Source organism: Microcaecilia unicolor, chromosome 3 (assembly GCF_901765095.1).
Source record: "Microcaecilia unicolor chromosome 3, aMicUni1.1, whole genome shotgun sequence".
NCBI lineage: Eukaryota > Metazoa > Chordata > Amphibia > Gymnophiona > Siphonopidae > Microcaecilia > Microcaecilia unicolor.
Window position 1 is genome coordinate 533,799,529 of NC_044033.1, and position 18,866 is coordinate 533,818,394.

The 18,866-nt window shown below is 44.2% G+C and overlaps 1 protein-coding gene across 1 annotated transcript in view; it reads right to left on the minus strand.

Annotated features, from left to right (window-relative positions):
- LOC115464838 (mucin-2-like) overlaps positions 1-18,866 on the minus strand; it is a 75,334-nt gene that overhangs the window by 38,404 nt on the left and 18,064 nt on the right. Inside the window, exons 2-3 of the mRNA XM_030195197.1 lie at positions 15,390-15,576; positions 8,072-8,331 (exon numbers count right to left, since the gene is read on the minus strand). Coding sequence (XP_030051057.1) covers positions 8,072-8,331; positions 15,390-15,576 — 447 coding nt within the window. The remainder of the gene's footprint in view (positions 1-8,071; positions 8,332-15,389; positions 15,577-18,866) is intronic.

Below are 18,866 nucleotides of genomic sequence, written 5' to 3' on the forward strand. Positions count from 1 at the left end.
TATACTTTCTGGTGGATCCTCCTCCACTTCTATCCCACTGTCAGTTGGTGTACCTCAGGGATCTGTCCTGGGACCTCTTCTTTTCTCCATCTATACTTCTTCCCTTGGTACTCTGATCTCATCCCAGGGTTTTCAGTGTCATCTTTACGCTGATGACTCCCAGATCTACCTCTCCACACCAGAAATCTCAGCAGGAATCCAGACTGGATGGACCGTGTAGGTCTTTTTCTGTCGTCATCTACTATGTTACTATGTTATATCCGCCTGCCTGTCTGACATTGCTGTCTGGATGTCTCACCGTCATCTGAAACTAAACATGACCAAGACTGAGCTTCTTATCTTTCCCCCTAAACCAACCTCTCCTCTTCCCCCATTCTCTATTTCTGTGGATAACACTCTCATCCTTCCTGTCTCATCAGCTCGTAACTTTGGGGTCATCTTTGACTCCTCTCTCTCCTTTTCTGCACATATTCAGCAGACTGCTAAATCCTGTCATTTCTTTCTCTATAATATCACCAAAATGTGCCCTATCCTTCTGAGCACACTACCAGAACCCTTATCCACACTCTTTTCATCTCTTGCTTAGACTATGGCAACTTGCTTCTCACAGGTCTCCCACTTAGCCATCTCTCTCCTCTTCAATCTGTTCAAAATTCTGCTGCACAACTAATATTCCGCCAGTGTCGCTATGCTCATATTAGCCCTCTCCTCAAGTCACTTCACTGGCTTCCTATCCGTTTCCGCATACACTTCAAACTCCTCTTATTGACCTATAAGTGCATTCACTCTGCAGCTCCTCAGTACCTCTCCACTCTCATCTCTCCCTACATTCCTTCCTGGGAACTCCATTCACTGGGTAAATCTCTCTTATCTGCACCCTTCTCCTCCACCGCTAACTCCAGACTCCGTTCCTTTTATCTTGCTGCACCATATACCTGGAATAGACTTCCTGAGCCGGTACGTCAAGCTCCATCTCTGGCCGTCTTCAAATGTAGGCTAAAAGCCCACCTTTTTGATGCTGCTTTTAACTCCTAACCATTACTCACTTGTTCAGTACCCTTAATTTATCATTCCCACCTTAGTAATTCCCTTATCTCTTATTTGTCCTGTTTGTCTGTCCTAATTAGATTGTAAGCTCTGTCAAGCAGGGACTGTTTGTTCATGTTCAAGTGCACAGCACTGTGTGTGTCTGATAGCGCTATAGAAATGATAAGTAGTAGTAGTAAGGCTCTGGTGTGGATTAGGAATTGGTTATTGGACAGGAAACAGAGGGTAGGGTTAAATTGTCATTTCTCTCAATGGAGGAGGTTGGAATGCCACAGGGATTTATTTATTTATTTATTGCATTTGTATCCCACATTTTCCCACCTATTTGCGGGCTCAGTGTGGCTTACAATAAGACTTGAATAATAGAAATACATTTGTTACGACTAGGTTATGGATTACATTGAAAAGAGTTGTGCGAGACATTCGAATATCATTGGGAGTATAACAATGGGACATCAACATAGAAACATTAGAAGGAGACAATGGGAAAAAAGGGCATTATTAGACACCTAGACATATAGTGTACATAGTTCCGTGGATAAATGTGTGATTGACTGGATAAAGGGATGATGGATCAGATGTGGATGTGGATGTGTATTGCATTGTGAACAGTGAGTGTGGTCTCTATGTGTTTTGGCTCTTTCCGTAAGTTTGTTCAAACAGGTGTGTCTTCAGTAGTTTACGGAAGGAGGCTTGTTCGTTAATCATTCTTAGGTTGCGCGGTAATGTATTCCAAGACTTCGTGCTCTTGTAGGAAAAGGTTGACGCGTGTATCGTCTTGTACTTCAAGCCCTTGCAGTTTGGGTAGTGAAGTTTGAGGTGAGTTCGGGATGATCTTTTGGCGTTTCTAGGTGGTAGGTCTATTAAATCAGACATGTACGCTGGGGCTTCACCGTAAATGATCTTATGGACTAGTGTGCAAGTTTTAAAAGTAACGCGGTCCTTGAGTAGTTTCTCTCGTAGTGGTTTTGCCCTTTCATATTTAGGTTTTCCGAAGATGAGCCTGGCTGCTGTGTTCTGGGCTGTTTGAAGTTTCCTCAGTATTTGCTCTTTGCAGCCTGCGTATAATGAGTTGCAGTAATCCAAGTGGCTAAGGACGAGGGATTGCACTAGGCTGCGGAAGACGAATCTTGGGAAGAATGGTCTAATCCTTTTCAATTTCCACATGCTGAAGAACATCTTCTTGGTTATGTTGTTTGCGTGAGTTTCGAGTGTTAGGTGGCGGTCGATAGTCACTCCAAGGATTTTTAGCGTTTCTGAGATTGGAAGTTTTAGGTTTGGTGTGTTTATCACGTTGAATTCAGTTGTGTTGTATTGGGAGGTGAGTATCAGGCATTGGGTTTTTTCTGCGTTTAGTTTCAGGCGGAATGCATCTGCCCATGTGTTCATGATGTGTAGACTTTGATTGATTTCGCTGGAGATTTCTTTGATGTCTTGTTTGAATGGGATGTATATTGTCACATCATCGGCGTATATATACGGGTTGAGGTTATGGTTTGATAGGAGTTTGGCTAAAGGGATCATCATTAGGTTGAATATAGTTGGAGAGAGAGGTGATCCTTGTGGGACTCTTTGGATCTGTATTGAGACTGGTGCTATTTAACATATTTATAAATGATATGGAAATAGGAAATACAAGTGAGGTGATTACATTTGCAGATGATACAAAACTATTCAAGGCTGATAAAACACGAGCAGATTGTGAAATATTTCAGGAAGACCTTAGGAAATGGGAAACTGGGCATCCAAATAGCAGATGAAGTTTAATGTGGACAAATGCAAGGTGATGCACATTGGAAAGAATAATAGAAATCATAGTTACCTGAGGGAAAGGGTACACCTTGGTGGTCAGCACTCAAGAAAAAGATCTGGGTGTCGTTGTAGATAATACGCTGAAATCTGCTCAGTGTTTGGCAGTGGCCAAAAAAGCAAACAGGATGTAAGGAATTATTAGGGATGGTGGATAAGACTGAAAATACTATAATGCCTTTGTATCACTCCATGGTGCAACCACATCTTGAGTAATGCATTCAGTTCTGGTTGCCATATCTCAAAAAAGATATAATGGAATTAGAAAAGGTTCAGAGAAGAGCTTTGTAGCACTATAAAAATGCTAAATAGTAGTAGTAGTAGCCACCAAAATAATAAAGGGGATGGAACTCCTCTCATATGAGGAAAGGCTAAAGAGGTTAGGGCTCTTCAGCTTGGAAAAGAGACAGAGGAGGGGAGATATGATTGAGGTCTACAAAATCCTGAGTGGTGTAGAACAAGTAGAAGTAAATCAATTCTTTACTCATTCCAAAAGTACAAAGACTAGGGGACACTCAAGGAACTTACATGGAAATATTTTTAAAACAAATAGGAGGAAATATATTTTCAATCAACGAATAGTTAAGCTCTGGAACTCTTTCTGGAGCATGTAGTAGCTGCGGTTAGCATATATGGGTTTAAAAAAAGGTTTAGACAAATTCCTGGAGGAATAGTCCATAGTCTGCTATTGAGACAGATATGGGGAAGCAACTGCTTGCCCCAGGGTTTCTGCCAGGTACTTGTGACCTGGCTTGGTCACTGTTTGGAAAACAGGATACTAGGCTAGATGGACCATTGGTCTGACCCAGTATGGCTATTCTTATGTTCTTATATTCCGAGATCTGTTATACAAATGCATTGTTGTCCATCTCAGTGACATCCTGATCTTCTCCCGTTCGTTGCAACAACATAGGCAGCATGTCATGATGGTGCCCCACCGTCTGCGCCTGAACTGACTATTCGTCAACTTGGAAAAATGTGTCTTTGAACGCTCCGAATTACCCTTTTTGGGGTATATTATCTCTGATCAGGGGCTACGAATGGACCCAGCCAAGCTGTCTGCTATTCTTGACTGGCTTCGACCTTTAGATCGCAGAACTGTCCAGAGATTTCTGGGCTTCGCCAACTATTACCGGCAGTTCATCCTGAATTACTCTGCTATTGCAGCACCTCTGACTGCTCTCACTCAGAAGGAGGTGAATCCCTGTGACTAGTCACCAGAAGCCGTAGTTGTGTTAGAGCATCTGAAGCAGGCCTTTATGACTGCTCCGGTCTTTTGATAACTGATCCTGGAAAGTGGTTCTGTTGAAGTAGATGCCTCAGCCATTGGAGAAGGGTCATACTATCCCAGACCCATACCTGCAGGAAACTGCTTCACTGTGCTTTCTTCTCATGGAAGTTTTCCCCAGCTGTGAGAAAATATACTATAGAAGACCAGGAACATTTGGCCATAAAATTGGCGCTGGAGGAGTGGCACCACTTACTTGAGGGGGCAAATCCCCTGTCATTGTACTGACCAACCATAAGAATTTGCTATATCTACAAGAGGCAGCTTAACCCACAACAAGCCCAATGGTTCATGTTTTTCTCATGTTTTGATTTCTAACTATGCTTTTGACCAGCAGAGAAGAATAATAAGGCAGATGCCCTGTCACAATCCTTAGAAATGGATGAAGAGACATCCAACCTCCAGCACGTCATTGACCCAGCCCGCATCTTGACTGCTACTGTCTCATTGGTGCTGCCGAGCAAGACTATCATCCTTAGACTACTTTGGGAGGATGTCCTCGAGTGGGGGCACAATTCTAGAATTGTTGGTCATTCTGGAATCCAATGTACCACAGAGCTTATCTCCTGCTCATATTGGTGGCCCACTCTCAAGAAAGATGTAAGGAAATTCGTTTTGGCCTGTCCTGTGTGTGCCCACCAGAAACTCTCCCATGCCGATCCTTGAGGCCTTTTGCAACCACTTCCAGTACCTAAGAAACCCTGGACGCACATTGCGATGGATTTCATTATGGATCTCCACCACTTTAAAGGTTACACTACCATATGGGTTGTTATTGGACCACTTCTCGAAATGTGCCCCTTGCTGGATTACCAACTGCATCCACATTGGTCCAGCACTTTCTCAAGGATGTCTTATGATTGCCCATCTTACCTGTGTCCATCATCTCTGAATGGGGTGTATAGTTCACCTCAAAGTTCTGGTGAAGCCTCAATCACTCCCTGCTGGTAAAACTGGAATTCTCCTCAGGATACCATCCATAGACTAGCGGTCAAACTGAAAGAATGAATCAGAATCTGAAGGACTTCTTGTGAGCCTATTAGGCATATTTTCAAAGCACTTTGGGAGGCTAAGTTCCATAGGTTTCTATGGAACTTTGGAAGGCTAAGTGCTTTGAAAATATGCCTCTATGTCTCTGTCTTACAGGACAACTGGTCTCAACTGCTACCATGGGCAGAGTTCTGTCCTAATAATCATGTGTTTGTCCACTGGGGCCTCCCTTTTTGGATTGTCTTTGGTCAACACTCCCGAGTACCTATGCCTGTACCCCTGGCCCCAGAAGTCCCTGCGGTTGCAAAGTCTATCATCTCACTTTCTCAGATCTGGAAGACCACCTGGGAGCTCCTACTTCAGACGACTACTACTACTTAGCATTTCTATAGTGCTGCCAGGGTTACGCAGCGCTGTACAAGTTTAACATGGGGAAGGATAGTCCCTGCTCAAGAGAGATTCAAGCAACAGGCCAACAAAAAGAGATGCCACACACCCCACTTCCAGATAGGGGACCTGGTATGGCTTTCCACATGGATTCTATGCCTTAAAATGCCTTCAGCCCAGTTTGCCCTTCAGTTCATTGGGCCATACCCAGGGACCCGTCATGTACCAACTAAACCTACCAGCTAACTTGCGGATCCACAACAGCTTTCATGTGTCCTTACCGAAACCTCTGTTATTGAGGAAAACAACTAAGGCTTTCCCTACACCGCTACCGGTTGATGTGGACCCCAACAAAGAGTACGAAGTGCAGGGTATTCTGGACTCCTGAAGGGTACGAGGCAGATTGAGATATTTCATTGCTTGGAAGGGCTTTGACACCGAGGCTCAAGTCCATGCTCCATTCCTCATCTGCTGGTTTCACCGCCTGTTTCCTCACAAATCCAAACGCAGGCCCATGCGTGGGGGGAGAGGGGCATTGCGGCGGAGGTACTGTCATGGGGCTGCCATGATCCTGGCTCTGACCCCTGCCACACTTACCCTCGTGGGACGACGTCCTTTCGCGCCCACTGTCACGCACTCCACAACCCTAATGCTATAGGGCTAGTGGCGGGATGAAAGAGAGGCACAGCGGAGTGATGTCATGGGCCTGGGTGCTTTTTATTTATTTATTTATTGTTACATTTGTACCCCACGATTTCCTACTCATGGCAGGCTCAATGCGGCTTACATGGGGCAATGGAGGGTTAAGTGACTTGCCTGGAGTCACAAGGAGCTGCCTGTGCCTGAAGTGGGAATCGAACTCAGTTCCTCAGTTCCCCAGGACCAAAGTCCACCACCCTAACCACTAGGCCACTCCTCCACTGCCCAGCCCCACTTTGAGTGCCTTTGCAACTGGTTCCTGCTTTGTCAAGTCCAGTTTGTCTCCTGATCCCTTGCCTTGCCAACCTTCCGTCTTGACTCCTAGCTTCCTGCTGTGCCAAGCTCTTGTCTTGCCTCTTCTCCTTCAAACCCGGAAGTGACCTATCTGTCATGGTTGGGAATCCGTCTGTGGTCCTAGAGCTCACCACCTAGGATCACAACAAATATTGCCTTTCTGCACTGTCTATTCAAAATGTAGATGAGTAAGTGCTTTTCTTAGGAAATTTGTTTGGTCGTTCACTGCTCATTATTAGGGGTAACATGTAAAAACTCACTATGGGGCATAATTTGCATAAATATTTGTATTAATCAGATTAGGCCAAAGAGCATAGCCATGTGCAAAAACCACAGCCGTCTGTGCATAGGGTCAGATCTGTGTCTATGAATTTTCAAACCAGCCTACAGCAGAGTTAAAATATAATGGAATTTCTAAAATACAATTCATGTAGTACAATTTAAAAATTCACAAAATAGAATTTAAAAATGGAAACTAAAACAATCACTAAAATAATAAAAGTATATCAAACCGCTGGTTATTGCTGTACCGATTCTTTGTGTTCGATTCAATTCAATTCAGCCCTTAATACATTATTCGTATTTAATCAAATAGTGATTTAAATTTGAATAAGAATAATCCGGGGCTTTACTGTGCTAAATCCTTCTGAAATAAACACATGATCTCTGATTTTACATTGCTTTTTTTATTATTTATGTTAAAGCTCATTATTCGTATTCAGTATTTGTATTCGGCCGAATCATATTTTTCATGATTAGTTTTTGGCTGAATATAAAATATTCTTATTCAGTACAGCTGTAGGTAGGGACTCTAGCGTACCAAGAGTGGGGCAGTGGCCGTCGTCCACACCAGGTGCAGACAGCAATGGGGTGCTACCAGTGGCGTAGCCGGGGGGGGGGGGCGCGAGGGGAGCGGCCGCTCCCCCAAACGGAGTTTTGCCGGCGCTGGCGCCTATATTTTTTCAATGTGTTGGATTGAAAATGTGCTCTAGCACCGGCGGAAGTCCGCTTTCACTCCCCCCACGCCGTCAACCTGGCTCTGCTTCTGGGTGCTACGGGTAGTTGTACGACTGTCGGCTCTGCCGTTTCCCTGCCCCGGAACAGGAAGTTGACATCAGAGGGGGCAGGAGATTGGCAGAGCTGACAGCCGCAAGACGGCTCAGTGCACCCCCTTGCTCAGAGAAGGGGGCTGCTTCTCCCGTGGGGGGGGGGGGGGTATTGCTCTGCCAAGTGTGGTAACTAAAGTATGCCACTGGGTAGGGATGAACCTTCGTTAGTGCACATTCAATTTGTGAGTATGCTTTAGATAAATTAGTGCATTCATAATCAATTTAATATGTGTTAAGCTATTAATTAATGCAGGCATCTACTTCAATTTGCATATGCTAAGGTTGCAACCGATGTTAAAAAAATGTTTATTAATCAAATGATTTGAAAGAAACAACAGAATCTTCAACTGAATTGCAATTTTTTCTGTATAATCCTTATTTGGTATGAGATATAAACATCAGCTTCTGTCCTTTACCCTGGTGAAGCTGAATTATCACTAGCACTCACCGGTCATGGCTGAACCCCACCCAACCACATAGCATATTTTCCAGTCTCGCATGTTGAACTCCCCCAGAGGTGGCATGCAGATGGGCAACCTCCATTTGTCGAAGTGTATGGGGGAGGAAACAAGCAGCAGAGCAATGTCGTTGTCAAAGGTCCTCTGACTGTATTTCCCGTGAGTAAACAGCTTCTTCACCTCTTTCACCTCCTTTTCCCGGTGCAGAATTGTCGAACCCAGTTCCACTCTCAAGTGTGTAGATCTGAAACTGTACAGAAAAGATTTGGTGAAGAATTAGGCTTTCTGCTACCTCCAGGGAGCCGACTGCACACTTTAGAATGGATCTTAATAAAAAATGTTGTCATTTAATGTTTAAATGTTTATTATCTAATTTAATTTATTTCTGCAGTTGTACCCTACATTTTCCCATGTAATAGTAGGTCCAACGTGGTTTGGTTAATGGTTTGAAAGATGGCTTTTCAATGCAAAACTGTGATGCAGTGAACACAAAGGAAATGATATTTACTAAACTTCATTACACAGCACATAAAAAATGAATACAATTCAAAACAAGTCACAATGCAACAGAAAAACAATTCAAGGTCAGAGAATATCCAAATTACACACCAATCGATAAGGTTACTAAAGTTGAATGCGCTAACGGACATTGATGTAAGGCAGAAGTAGAAATGAGGCAGAACAAAAAGATATGAATATGCCCAAAGAGAAAAGACACCCTCAAATCACTAATGTTGAAACTCATACCAGGAAACTGTTGCTACCAGGGGATTCCATTATCAGAGGCATTAACTTTGAAACACAGTTCAAGGGGCCAAAGTGAAATGCCTTCCAGGCTCTTCAGCTACCAGGAGTACCAAGCAAATAATCTCTATAATCAGAGGAGTCAAACACTGATGTTGTTATCCACCTAGGAACAAATGACTTGTCCAGTAATACCCCACTTGCCACACGGAGAGCTTTTCAGGAGCTGGGAGAGGGGTTAAAACCTTTGGTACAAACAATTGCTTTCTCTGAAGTACTACCTACCTTTGGAAAGGGAGAGAAAAGATCGCAAAGTACTGAGAAATTCAATAGCTGGCTCAAAGACTGGTGTCACCAAGAAGGATTTAGGTACATAGGAGGATGGGGCAATCCCCGCCAGCCGAGGTCCTCTTCTTCCGGCGCAAGGCTTCGTTCTGTTTCTCAGTCGTCAAGATGTCCTGCACGTTGTACGGAGAAGAGGACCTCGGCTGGCAGGGGTTGGGGTCCCCTGCCAGCAAAGGTGGCGACGGCGGTGGGGGGGGGGGGGGTTGGCGGCGGGAGAGGGGGTCGAGAGGGTCGTCGGCAGGGGGGTCCAGGGCTAAATCTACAGGGGCCCACATAGCTACGCCACTGCATAGATCCCATAGTGTCATCTGGATGAGTTAAATAACCACGCTCTTCCAGCATACAGGGTATGCCTGTATAGTTTGTTATCCACCCTAAGGAGTGCAGGAGTAGCCTAATGGTTATTGCAGGAGGCTTTGATTCTGGCAATCTGGGTTCAATTCCCACTGCAGCTCCTTGTGACCTTGGGCAAGTCACTTAACCCTCCATTGTCCCAGGTACCAAAACAAACTTATTTATTTATTATATTTGTATCCCACACTTTCCCACTAAAAGCAGGCTCAATGCGGCTTACATAGTAATAGGTAACATAGAATTTTGTTATGTAAAGTAGGAAATTAAGTATAACATAATAGAAGGATGGATGGGAGTAAATGGATGGGAGGTAGGTAGAGACAGGTGATAGAGAGAGGAGGGTAGGGTGGGAGATAGATTCTGGGTCAATGTCATTTTCTCTTCAGTATATGTAAGGTAGATGGGTTCATGAGATTAATCTGGGTCTTTTGGGTAGGCTTGTTTGAATAGATGGGTTTTTAGTGCTTTTCTGAATGGTAGGTGGTCATGGATTGCTTGGATAGGTCTAGGGAGAGTGTTCCCTTAGACTGTGAGCCCCCTAGGGACAGAGACAGTACCTGTATATAATGTGTACAGTACTTTGTTTGTCTAGTAGCACTATAGAAATGATTTAAAACAAAATAGCTCTGGTCCAAAATCATTGCTTCATAGAGGACACTTACAACAAAATGTCCCCACAAGAAAAGTATATTTTTCCCAGATGTCTCACAAATGGCAGGGACGAAAACTTCGATATTGTTTGATCTGCAGCCCCTCCCTACCTCTCTACCCTCATCTCCCCTTATGTTCCTACCCGCAACCTCCGCTCTCAAGACAAATCCCTCCTCTCAGTACCCTTCTCCACCACTGCCAACTCCAGGCTCTGCCCTTTCTGCCTCGCCTCACCCCATGCCTGGAATAAACTCCCTGAGCCCATACGCCAAGCCCCCTCCCTGCCCATCTTCAAATCCTTGCTCAAAGCCCACCTCTTCAATGTCGCCTTCGGCACCTAACCACTATACCTCTATTCAGGAAATCTTGACTGTCCCAACTTGACATTTCGTCCTTTAGATTGTAAGCTCCTTGGAGCAGGGACTGTCCTTCTTTGTTAAACTGTACAGCGCTGCGTAACCCTAGTAGCACTCTAGAAATGTTAAGTAGTAGTAATATTGTAACAAGATATTCCTGTCAGTGGGCTTCTGCAATAGTGATGTGTGAAACCCCTGAAGAGTCAAAAGAATATTCCAAAACTGTTTGGAAGTCAAACTGGTAGTCATGGTAAATTTAGTGTTATTACCACAATTATTCAACCAGTGAAAAAATTCTTGCAAGTACTGCTCAGACCCTAACCATATAAAATCACATCGTCACGTGGATGGTGCATTTTTCTTCTTCAGGATGGCAATGCATGTGAGAGAAAATGTTTAGGAGCCTTATTACGCTTTAGTAAAAGGGTCATGTGAATAATATTGATTTTTATATTAGAGGCTCTAAATATTGAACTTGACTACAGTGAGACATCTACTGATCTTTTCAGATAAGTTAGGGGGGGTTCTCTTTTTTTTAAAAACATTTTAATAAATGTTTTCATTTTGACATTCACTGTTTGTGAGCTGATGAACTTGGTTACTTTTGAAGGGTTTTTTTTCCAGGTGAAGTGATGAGTATTTTATTGCTCTATCTTTGTTTGAGATTGGCTAAGAGTTTTGAGCACCTGGTTTTTCCTTAAAATATATTTTGTTTTGTGTAGCATTTGTGTATTTATTTATTAGGATTTATTTACCGCCTTTTTGAAGGAATTCACTCAGGGCGGTGTACAGTAAGAATAGATCAAACATGAGCAATAGACAATTACAGCAGTAAAAATATTCGAACAGCAATACGAAGTATGGCATGTACTACTTGCAATGACAACACAATATGTAATAGAACGTTATAATTGGTAGTGAAGGGTAAGGCAAAGTTGTAACATATAGATGAGTAAGAAAGTAGGAAGATTTAGAAAGTAAGGTGATTGATTTGAAGAAAGTTGCACGTGAGGTCAGACAGATGGTTAAATATTATCACAGCTAGGGTAGGAGTGGATAAACATGTCCTGCTCCAGTATGTGCAGCCCAAGTCAATCTTTGTGTGTGTGAGTGAGACTAACAAGTTAGTTACTTCTTCCATTAAAGGCCTGGTCGAAAAGCCAAGCTTTCACCTGCTTCCTGAAGTAGAGATAGTCTTGTGTTAAGTGAAGCCTTTCAGGCAATGCATTCCAGAGTGTGGGGGCTACTCCGGAGAAGGCACGCTTGCGGGTATCACATCGTTTGGTTTAACACCCCAGATTACACTCTTCATGTCTCAGACAGCCTGAAAATTCTCAGAGTCACCATCGACCGAAACATGACGCTAGAAAGCCAAGCGAAAATTACAACAAAGAAAATATTCCTCTCAATGTGGAAACTCAAATGAGTAAAACCTTTCTTCCCAAGGGAAATATTCTGCAGCTTGGTAAAATCAATGGTGCTAAATCACCTAGACTACTGCAATGCAATCTATGCCGGATGCAAAGAACAAATTATTAAGAAACTTCAAACTGCCCAAAACACCACAGCCAGACTCATATTTGGAAAAACAAGATACGCCAAACCCCTACGTGAAAAACTGCATTGGCTCCCAATCAACGAACGAATTGCGCTCAAAATCTGCACCCTGGTTCACAAAATTATTCACGGTGATGCCCATAGGCGGTCGGTGGCCCAACTGTTTGGGGAGGCTAAAGGAGGCGGGGGTTAGGGGGTGGAGCCAGGGGCAGAGCTTATAGCCACAATTAACACAGAAAAAAATAAGTAAAAATAAAATAGTCACAATTAATACCTTTTATTAAATTTAGATATTAGATATGTATCATATGTCAAAGAATAAAGTGGTTGCTCAAAGCATATACTAACCACAATCGCTCAACTGTAAAACACTATGCACAAATTTGTGCAAAAACACACTCAGAATCTTACTTTACCATAACACTAGGCAGACCCTAATACACCAATATACCACCCATATGGAAAATGCAGACCGTCAACAATATGAAACAAGGGATCATAACATCACAATTCTCATGTAGAGCCACAAAACACCCTTTTAGGGTGGCTAGTGTTCACAATGAGCTCCTTTTATTAACGACCATATATAGATCCTTCAAGGTAGTGTGTCGTGATTTAGGCTCTAAAACCCTTTCTGATGATTTGGTGCCACCTCAGTAAGGCCAATACACAATCTCTCCACTGCAAAACACTATACACAAACTTGTGCAAAAACACTCATAACCTTAGCAAACCATAACAGCACTAATTCCAAGGACAGAACAAGCTACAACCTTATGCGTGGAAAAGCAGCACTGTAATTACACTGGGCTCTAAAATACCAGTACACAACCTAGTGAAACAAAAAAAACAAACCCAAAATGGGCTGTAAATACTACACACTAGCAGAATACTGCACCTTGATCACACATGAAAAACACATGACAACAGATATGACACAAGGAACTAGAAATAAAAATAATATGAAGGCAAAATACTGAAATGGAAAGTTACCTGAAGAAGTCAGACTCAGCATGCAGCAATACCAGAAAAATTGAAACTTACATGCAAAATATCACAGATGCACATTTCCAAAAGCTGACGTATTCCAATAAATTCTGAATAAAATACTTTTTTCTACCTTTGTTGTCTGAGCATTTAGTTTTTCTATTCACTTTGGTCCCAGTGTCTTCTTTCCATTTGATATTTTTTCTCTCAACATGTCCACCATCCTCCTGTGTCCTTATGCGTCCTGTCTACCACCCTATCCTTTCTCCAGTTTCAGCATCTGCCCTCAAAGTATTCCAATCCAGCCCTTAAATGCAGCAATATACTCTCCATCCATGTCCAGATTTCTCCTCTCTTCCCTCCATCCATGTCCAGCACCTTCCCTCTTTCTCTTTCCCTTCCATCCAGTGTCATCCCTCTTTCTCTCTCCATCCTTCTACCCATTACCCTCTCCCAATCCTTCCGTCTATTGTCTCCCTCTCCTTCCATCCATTGTCTCCCTCTATATCTCCTTCCTTCTAAACAGTTCTCTCTCTTGACCCTTTCAGCATGTCCTCTCTATCCCAGTGTCTTTCCTCTTTCCCTCCCTACCCTTACGCCCAGTATCTTCCCTCTTTCTGCCCCCTCCCTCCAGCATTTTCCCTCTTTCTCCCTCCTTTCATTCAGCATTTCTCCATCTGACAGCTAGGATCTCCCCCAGTTTCTCTCCAGCAGCTTCTCTCTCTCTCCTGCCCATGTCCCCTCTTTCTCTCCCCATCTTTCCACTAATCTCTCTCTCTCTCTGTACCCCTCTTCCATCCAGCATCTTCTCTCTGGCTCTCCCCTGCTCTCTTCCATGTCCCCTCTTTCGCTCCCCATCTCTCTCTGACTCTCCCCTGCTCTTTTGCATGTCCCTGGCTCTCCCCTGCACTTTTCCACTTTCTCTCTCTCTCCTCTAGCGTCCTCATGCATCCCACCTTTCTCTTCCCTCCCCTTCTTGCTTCCATCACTCTCACTCCTTTCTCCACCCCCCCTTTTCCCATTCCCTGCCATTGCTTTCCTTCCTCCCTCTTCCCCTTAGATGTGGCACCTCACATCCTCTCCACCCCCTTTCCCTTTGGTTTGGCAGCTGGCTGGCATGATGCATTGCTCCCCCCCCCCCCCCGGACTAGTTCGGTATCGCTCTCCCCCTCCGCTCCTGTCATGTCTTTGGACTTTGAGGCTTCCTTCCGGTAGCAGCAGCAGCATCGGCAATGATGTAAGCGCTGCTTTCAGCCTGCCCCGGAAGCACTCTCTGTACAGTTTCCCGCGTAGGAGGGACGCTGTCCAGAGATTGCTTCCGGGGCAGGCTGAAAGCAGCGCTTACATCATTGCCGATGCTGCTGCTGCTGCTACCAGAAGGAATCCTCGAAGTTCAAAGACGACGTGACAGGACAGGAGCGGAGGGGGAGAGCAATATCGAGGTAGTCGGGGGGGAGGGTAAAGATCACACGCACCAGTCGGGGGGAGATGTTCAAGGCAGCGGGAACTGCACCCGGGGCAGTCCGCCCCGCCCTTGCTGAACTTCTGGCTGGGGAGGCTTAGCCTCCCCAAGCCTCTTATACCGGGCGCCTATGGTGTTGCCCCGATCTACATGTCGGACTTCATAGACTTACCAACCAGAAACACAAAAAGGTCATCACGCACATACCGAAATCTCCACTACCCAAGCTGCAAAGGACTAAAATATAAATCAACATATGCATCCAGCTTCTCCTACATAAGCACACAAATATGGAATGCACTACCAAACGTCATGAAAACAAAGCACGACCTAACAATATTTCAGAAATCATTAAAGACCAATTTGTTCAAAAAGGCTTACCATAACGATCCAACCTAAACACCCGAACCCTGCAACACAACGAAACTTGTACCAGAACAGGACACTTAATTCTTCCTCCTTAACTACCTAAGACACTCTGTTACTCATGAACTATAACGCAATTACCACTCTGTATTTCTCATACCGGAATTGGCGTTCGCCATCACAGTACTATGTAAGCCATATTGAGCCTGCAAATAGGTGGGAAAATGTGGGATACAAATGCAACAAATATATAGTTAGTTAGTTAGTTAGCAGACATTCAAGCAAAACAAAGAATTCAGGACTAAAAGTAACAACAGAAAATTTAAAATTTAGAAAAAGTAAAAATGCCAGAGCAAACTGTAGTAAAATGCACAGTTGAAAGTACCAGAGCAAACTGAGGTAAAGTACAGAGAATTGAAGATCCCAGGGAATGTGAAAGTGCAGGAGGCTGGAAGGATTTGAGCACAGGGAAGATGAGTTACTCACACTGAGTCATGAAAGCAGTGAGCAGCTGTGAGGATCCACCACTTGCTCAGGATGGATCCTCCACAGAAGTGATGGTGCTGGATCTGAAGACTGACCATCCATGGCCACTCTCCTGGGAAGGAGTTCTTGCCACTGTTGACACGGAACTTGCTGGGCTGTTGGTCAAATTCAGGACGAACTCCACAGTCTGAAAATAATGGATCTTTGCGTTAAATGCCCAAAGTTCTGAATTTATTCTTCCCTTGAGAGACTCCCAGCACACAGGTTTCATTTTTACTAACTCAACTTAGCTCAAATCTCCAACCGTGGATAGGGTGACCTCATGGTTCCAGGAAATGATAAAAGGCAGAGCTAGTCCTGGTTCTGCTTCATTCTAATTCCAGCGTTTCCAAATAAATAAATAACCCCCCCCCCTCAAAAAACCAAAACAAAACAAGAAAAGAATAAACCAAGGGCGTCGAAATCCTGCAGTGCAACAAGGCTCAATCAGAATTCAGAGTGCTTCCAAAAACAGAGACATGTGATCACACTCCCCCCTTGCACTGCAGAAAGAGGCTGGTTACACTTCCTCTGAACTGCAAAAAGTGACAAGTCACACTCTTGCATTGCACTGCAGACAGAGGCTGATAACGCTCTTGCTCTGCAGACAGTTGCAGGACACTCTTGCGTTATACATACTGTGGGTCACACTCTCCCCTTGCACTGCAGACAGAGGCTGCTCACACACACTTAGACACTGCAGACTGTGGCAGGTCACACTCTCCCCTTGCACTACAGACAGTGGTGGGTCACACTCATTCACTGCAGACAGTGGTAGGTCACACTCTCCCTTTGAACTACAGTGGTGGGTCACACTCACATTGCAGGCAGTGGTGGGTCACACTCTCCTCTTGCACTGCAGACAGAGGCAGTCACGCTCTTGCACTGTGGGACACTGGTGGGTCACGCACTGCAGACAGAAGCTGGTCACACTCTCCCCTTGCACTGCAAACACTGGCGGGTCTGTGGTCAGAGACTTATCTAATACTATTACACATTAAAAGTATATTTTCACTTTTAATTTATATAAATTTTAAATATAAATCACATCAAGACCAAGATGCAAATATAACAAGAAAAAAAAGAAGTTGAAGAGTGTATCCTCAAAGCATTGCATGGGCGTGGTTCACTAATGGGAGTGGGTTCTGGGATGTTTCTGAGTGAGTGAATGAGTGAGTGGAGGGGTGGAGTTTAAAAGTAACAGAAGTCTGAATCATTATATAGATGGAGTGTTATGAATGCATTGCAGGTAATTTTGAAGACTACATGCTGTGTCACACGAGGTGCAGTTCACTAATGGGAGTGGCTTCTGGGATGTCTCTGAGTGAGTGAATGAGTGAGTGGAGGGGTGGAGTTTAAAAGTAACAAGACTGAATCATTATATAGATGGAGTGTTATGAATGCGTTGCAGGCAAGTTGAAGAGTACATGCTGTAAGTGTCACACGAGGTGCAGTTCACTAATGGGAGTGGCTTCTGGGATGTTTCTGAGTGAGTGAATGAGTGGGAGTGGAGTTTAAAAGTAACAGAAGTCTGAATCATTATATAGATGGAGTGTTATGAATGCATTGCAGGTAATTTTGAAGACTACATGCTGTGTCACACGAGGTGCAGTTCACTAATGGGAGTGGCTTCTGGGATGTCTCTGAGTGAGTGAATGAGTGAGTGGAGGGGTGGAGTTTAAAAGTAACAAGACTGAATCATTATATAGATGGAGGGTTATGAATGCGTTGCAAGTTGAAGAGTACATGCTGTAAGTGTCACACGAGGTGCAGTTCACTAATGGGAGTGGCTTCTGGGATGTTTCTGAGTGAGTGAATGAGTGGGAGTGGAGTTTAAAAGTAACAGAAGTCTGAATCATTATATAGATAGAAGGTTATAAATGCGTTGCAGGCAAGTTGAAGAGTGCATGCTTTGTGTCACACGAGGTGCAGTTCACTAATGGGAGTGGCTTCTTTGTGTGTTATTGGATAGGGATTTATGAGCAGTGGAAGGTCTGAATGAGGACGTGGACGGGGAGATTATGACTGGTGGTGGGATCTGAACAAGTAGATGGGAGTTATGAATGATACAGGGCTAAGTGAATGGGTGGAGGTGTAGGCAGAAGGAAAGGGGTGGGGTAACAGCCAGGGCAGAAGTGACATGGGAGCTTTTTTTCTGTGGTTGGAATTATGATTGGCTACATTTCTTTAGGAAGTTTGGGTACCTTTGGAGTGGAGGAGTGGCCTAATGGTTAGTGTAGTGGGTTGTGGATCTGGGGAACTGAGTTTGATTCCCACTGTTGCCTGATGGGTTGAGATCCTGGGGAGCCAGGTTCAATAATAATAATAATAATTCACTCTGCAGCTGAGTATGACCAAGTCCCTTCTCTGCCACAGATATAACAGTAGCATCTAGATTGTGAGCCCAATAGGGACACACTCAGTACCTGTAAAGTGAAACTGTAAACCATTTGTGTCTAAGTGTTATATAAATACTTGAATGAATGATATTAGGCAAGGAAGGTGGTTGTCATAAGAGCATAAGAATAGCCACATGGGTCAGACCAATGTTCCATCTAGCCCACAGTATCCTGCTTCCAACAGTGGCCAATCCAGGTCACAAGTACCTGGCAGAACCCAAATAGTAACATTTCCATGCCAGACTGTGGAGTTTTCCTCCAGGAACTTGTCCAAACCTTTTTTAAACCCAGATACACTAACAAGTGCTGGTTGTTACCTATCCTGTATCCAGGAATTATAGCACAGCTGGTGTGATGGTCAGAGAGCTCTAACAAGGGCTGGTTCTTACCTGTCGCGTAGCTTTCGGTGACCCACAGAAGAAGGCAGAGCCACACATTCATCACATAATTTTCGGCCCACATCCGCCCTAATGCTGGGCTTGCCCTTTAACCCCACACATGGTCTAGGAGAAGTCCATTGAGCAGGGCGCCAGAGACTGAAAGTGCAGGGAAAGCAGCTCCTGTGACATCACAAGGACACATGACATCCTGGTGACATGCACTAACATTCTGATGTGTCAGGTCTCAGCTGGCTTCCCTCCTCAGTGCATTCTGGGACTTCTAGTCCTGCTCTTCCTAGTGGAAGGAGAACTGCAAGACCCAACCCAGGACTGTCTGCACCTCCCCTGCTGACTTTAGAATATGAGATCGCTTTCTCTTTCTAACTAATTGTGACCCAAGTTTTGAATATTCTTCCTCTGAGCTCCAGGTGGGTCTTTGATTTCTTAGCCACAGGGTACAGGTCAGAATCTGCTTATCTTGAAGAAGGGGAAAACTCTAACGTCCCGAGTAGGCGGCGTTGCACTTCTCAATTAGAAAACTAAAAAACAAGAGATTTATTAACCTGGGGAGTAATAGTCACCTGTGTAACACCATGAGCTGAAAGTTGCTCCTCAATGTGACTGAAAGTAGTGTGGGAACTTTTATCCATGGTCCAGAG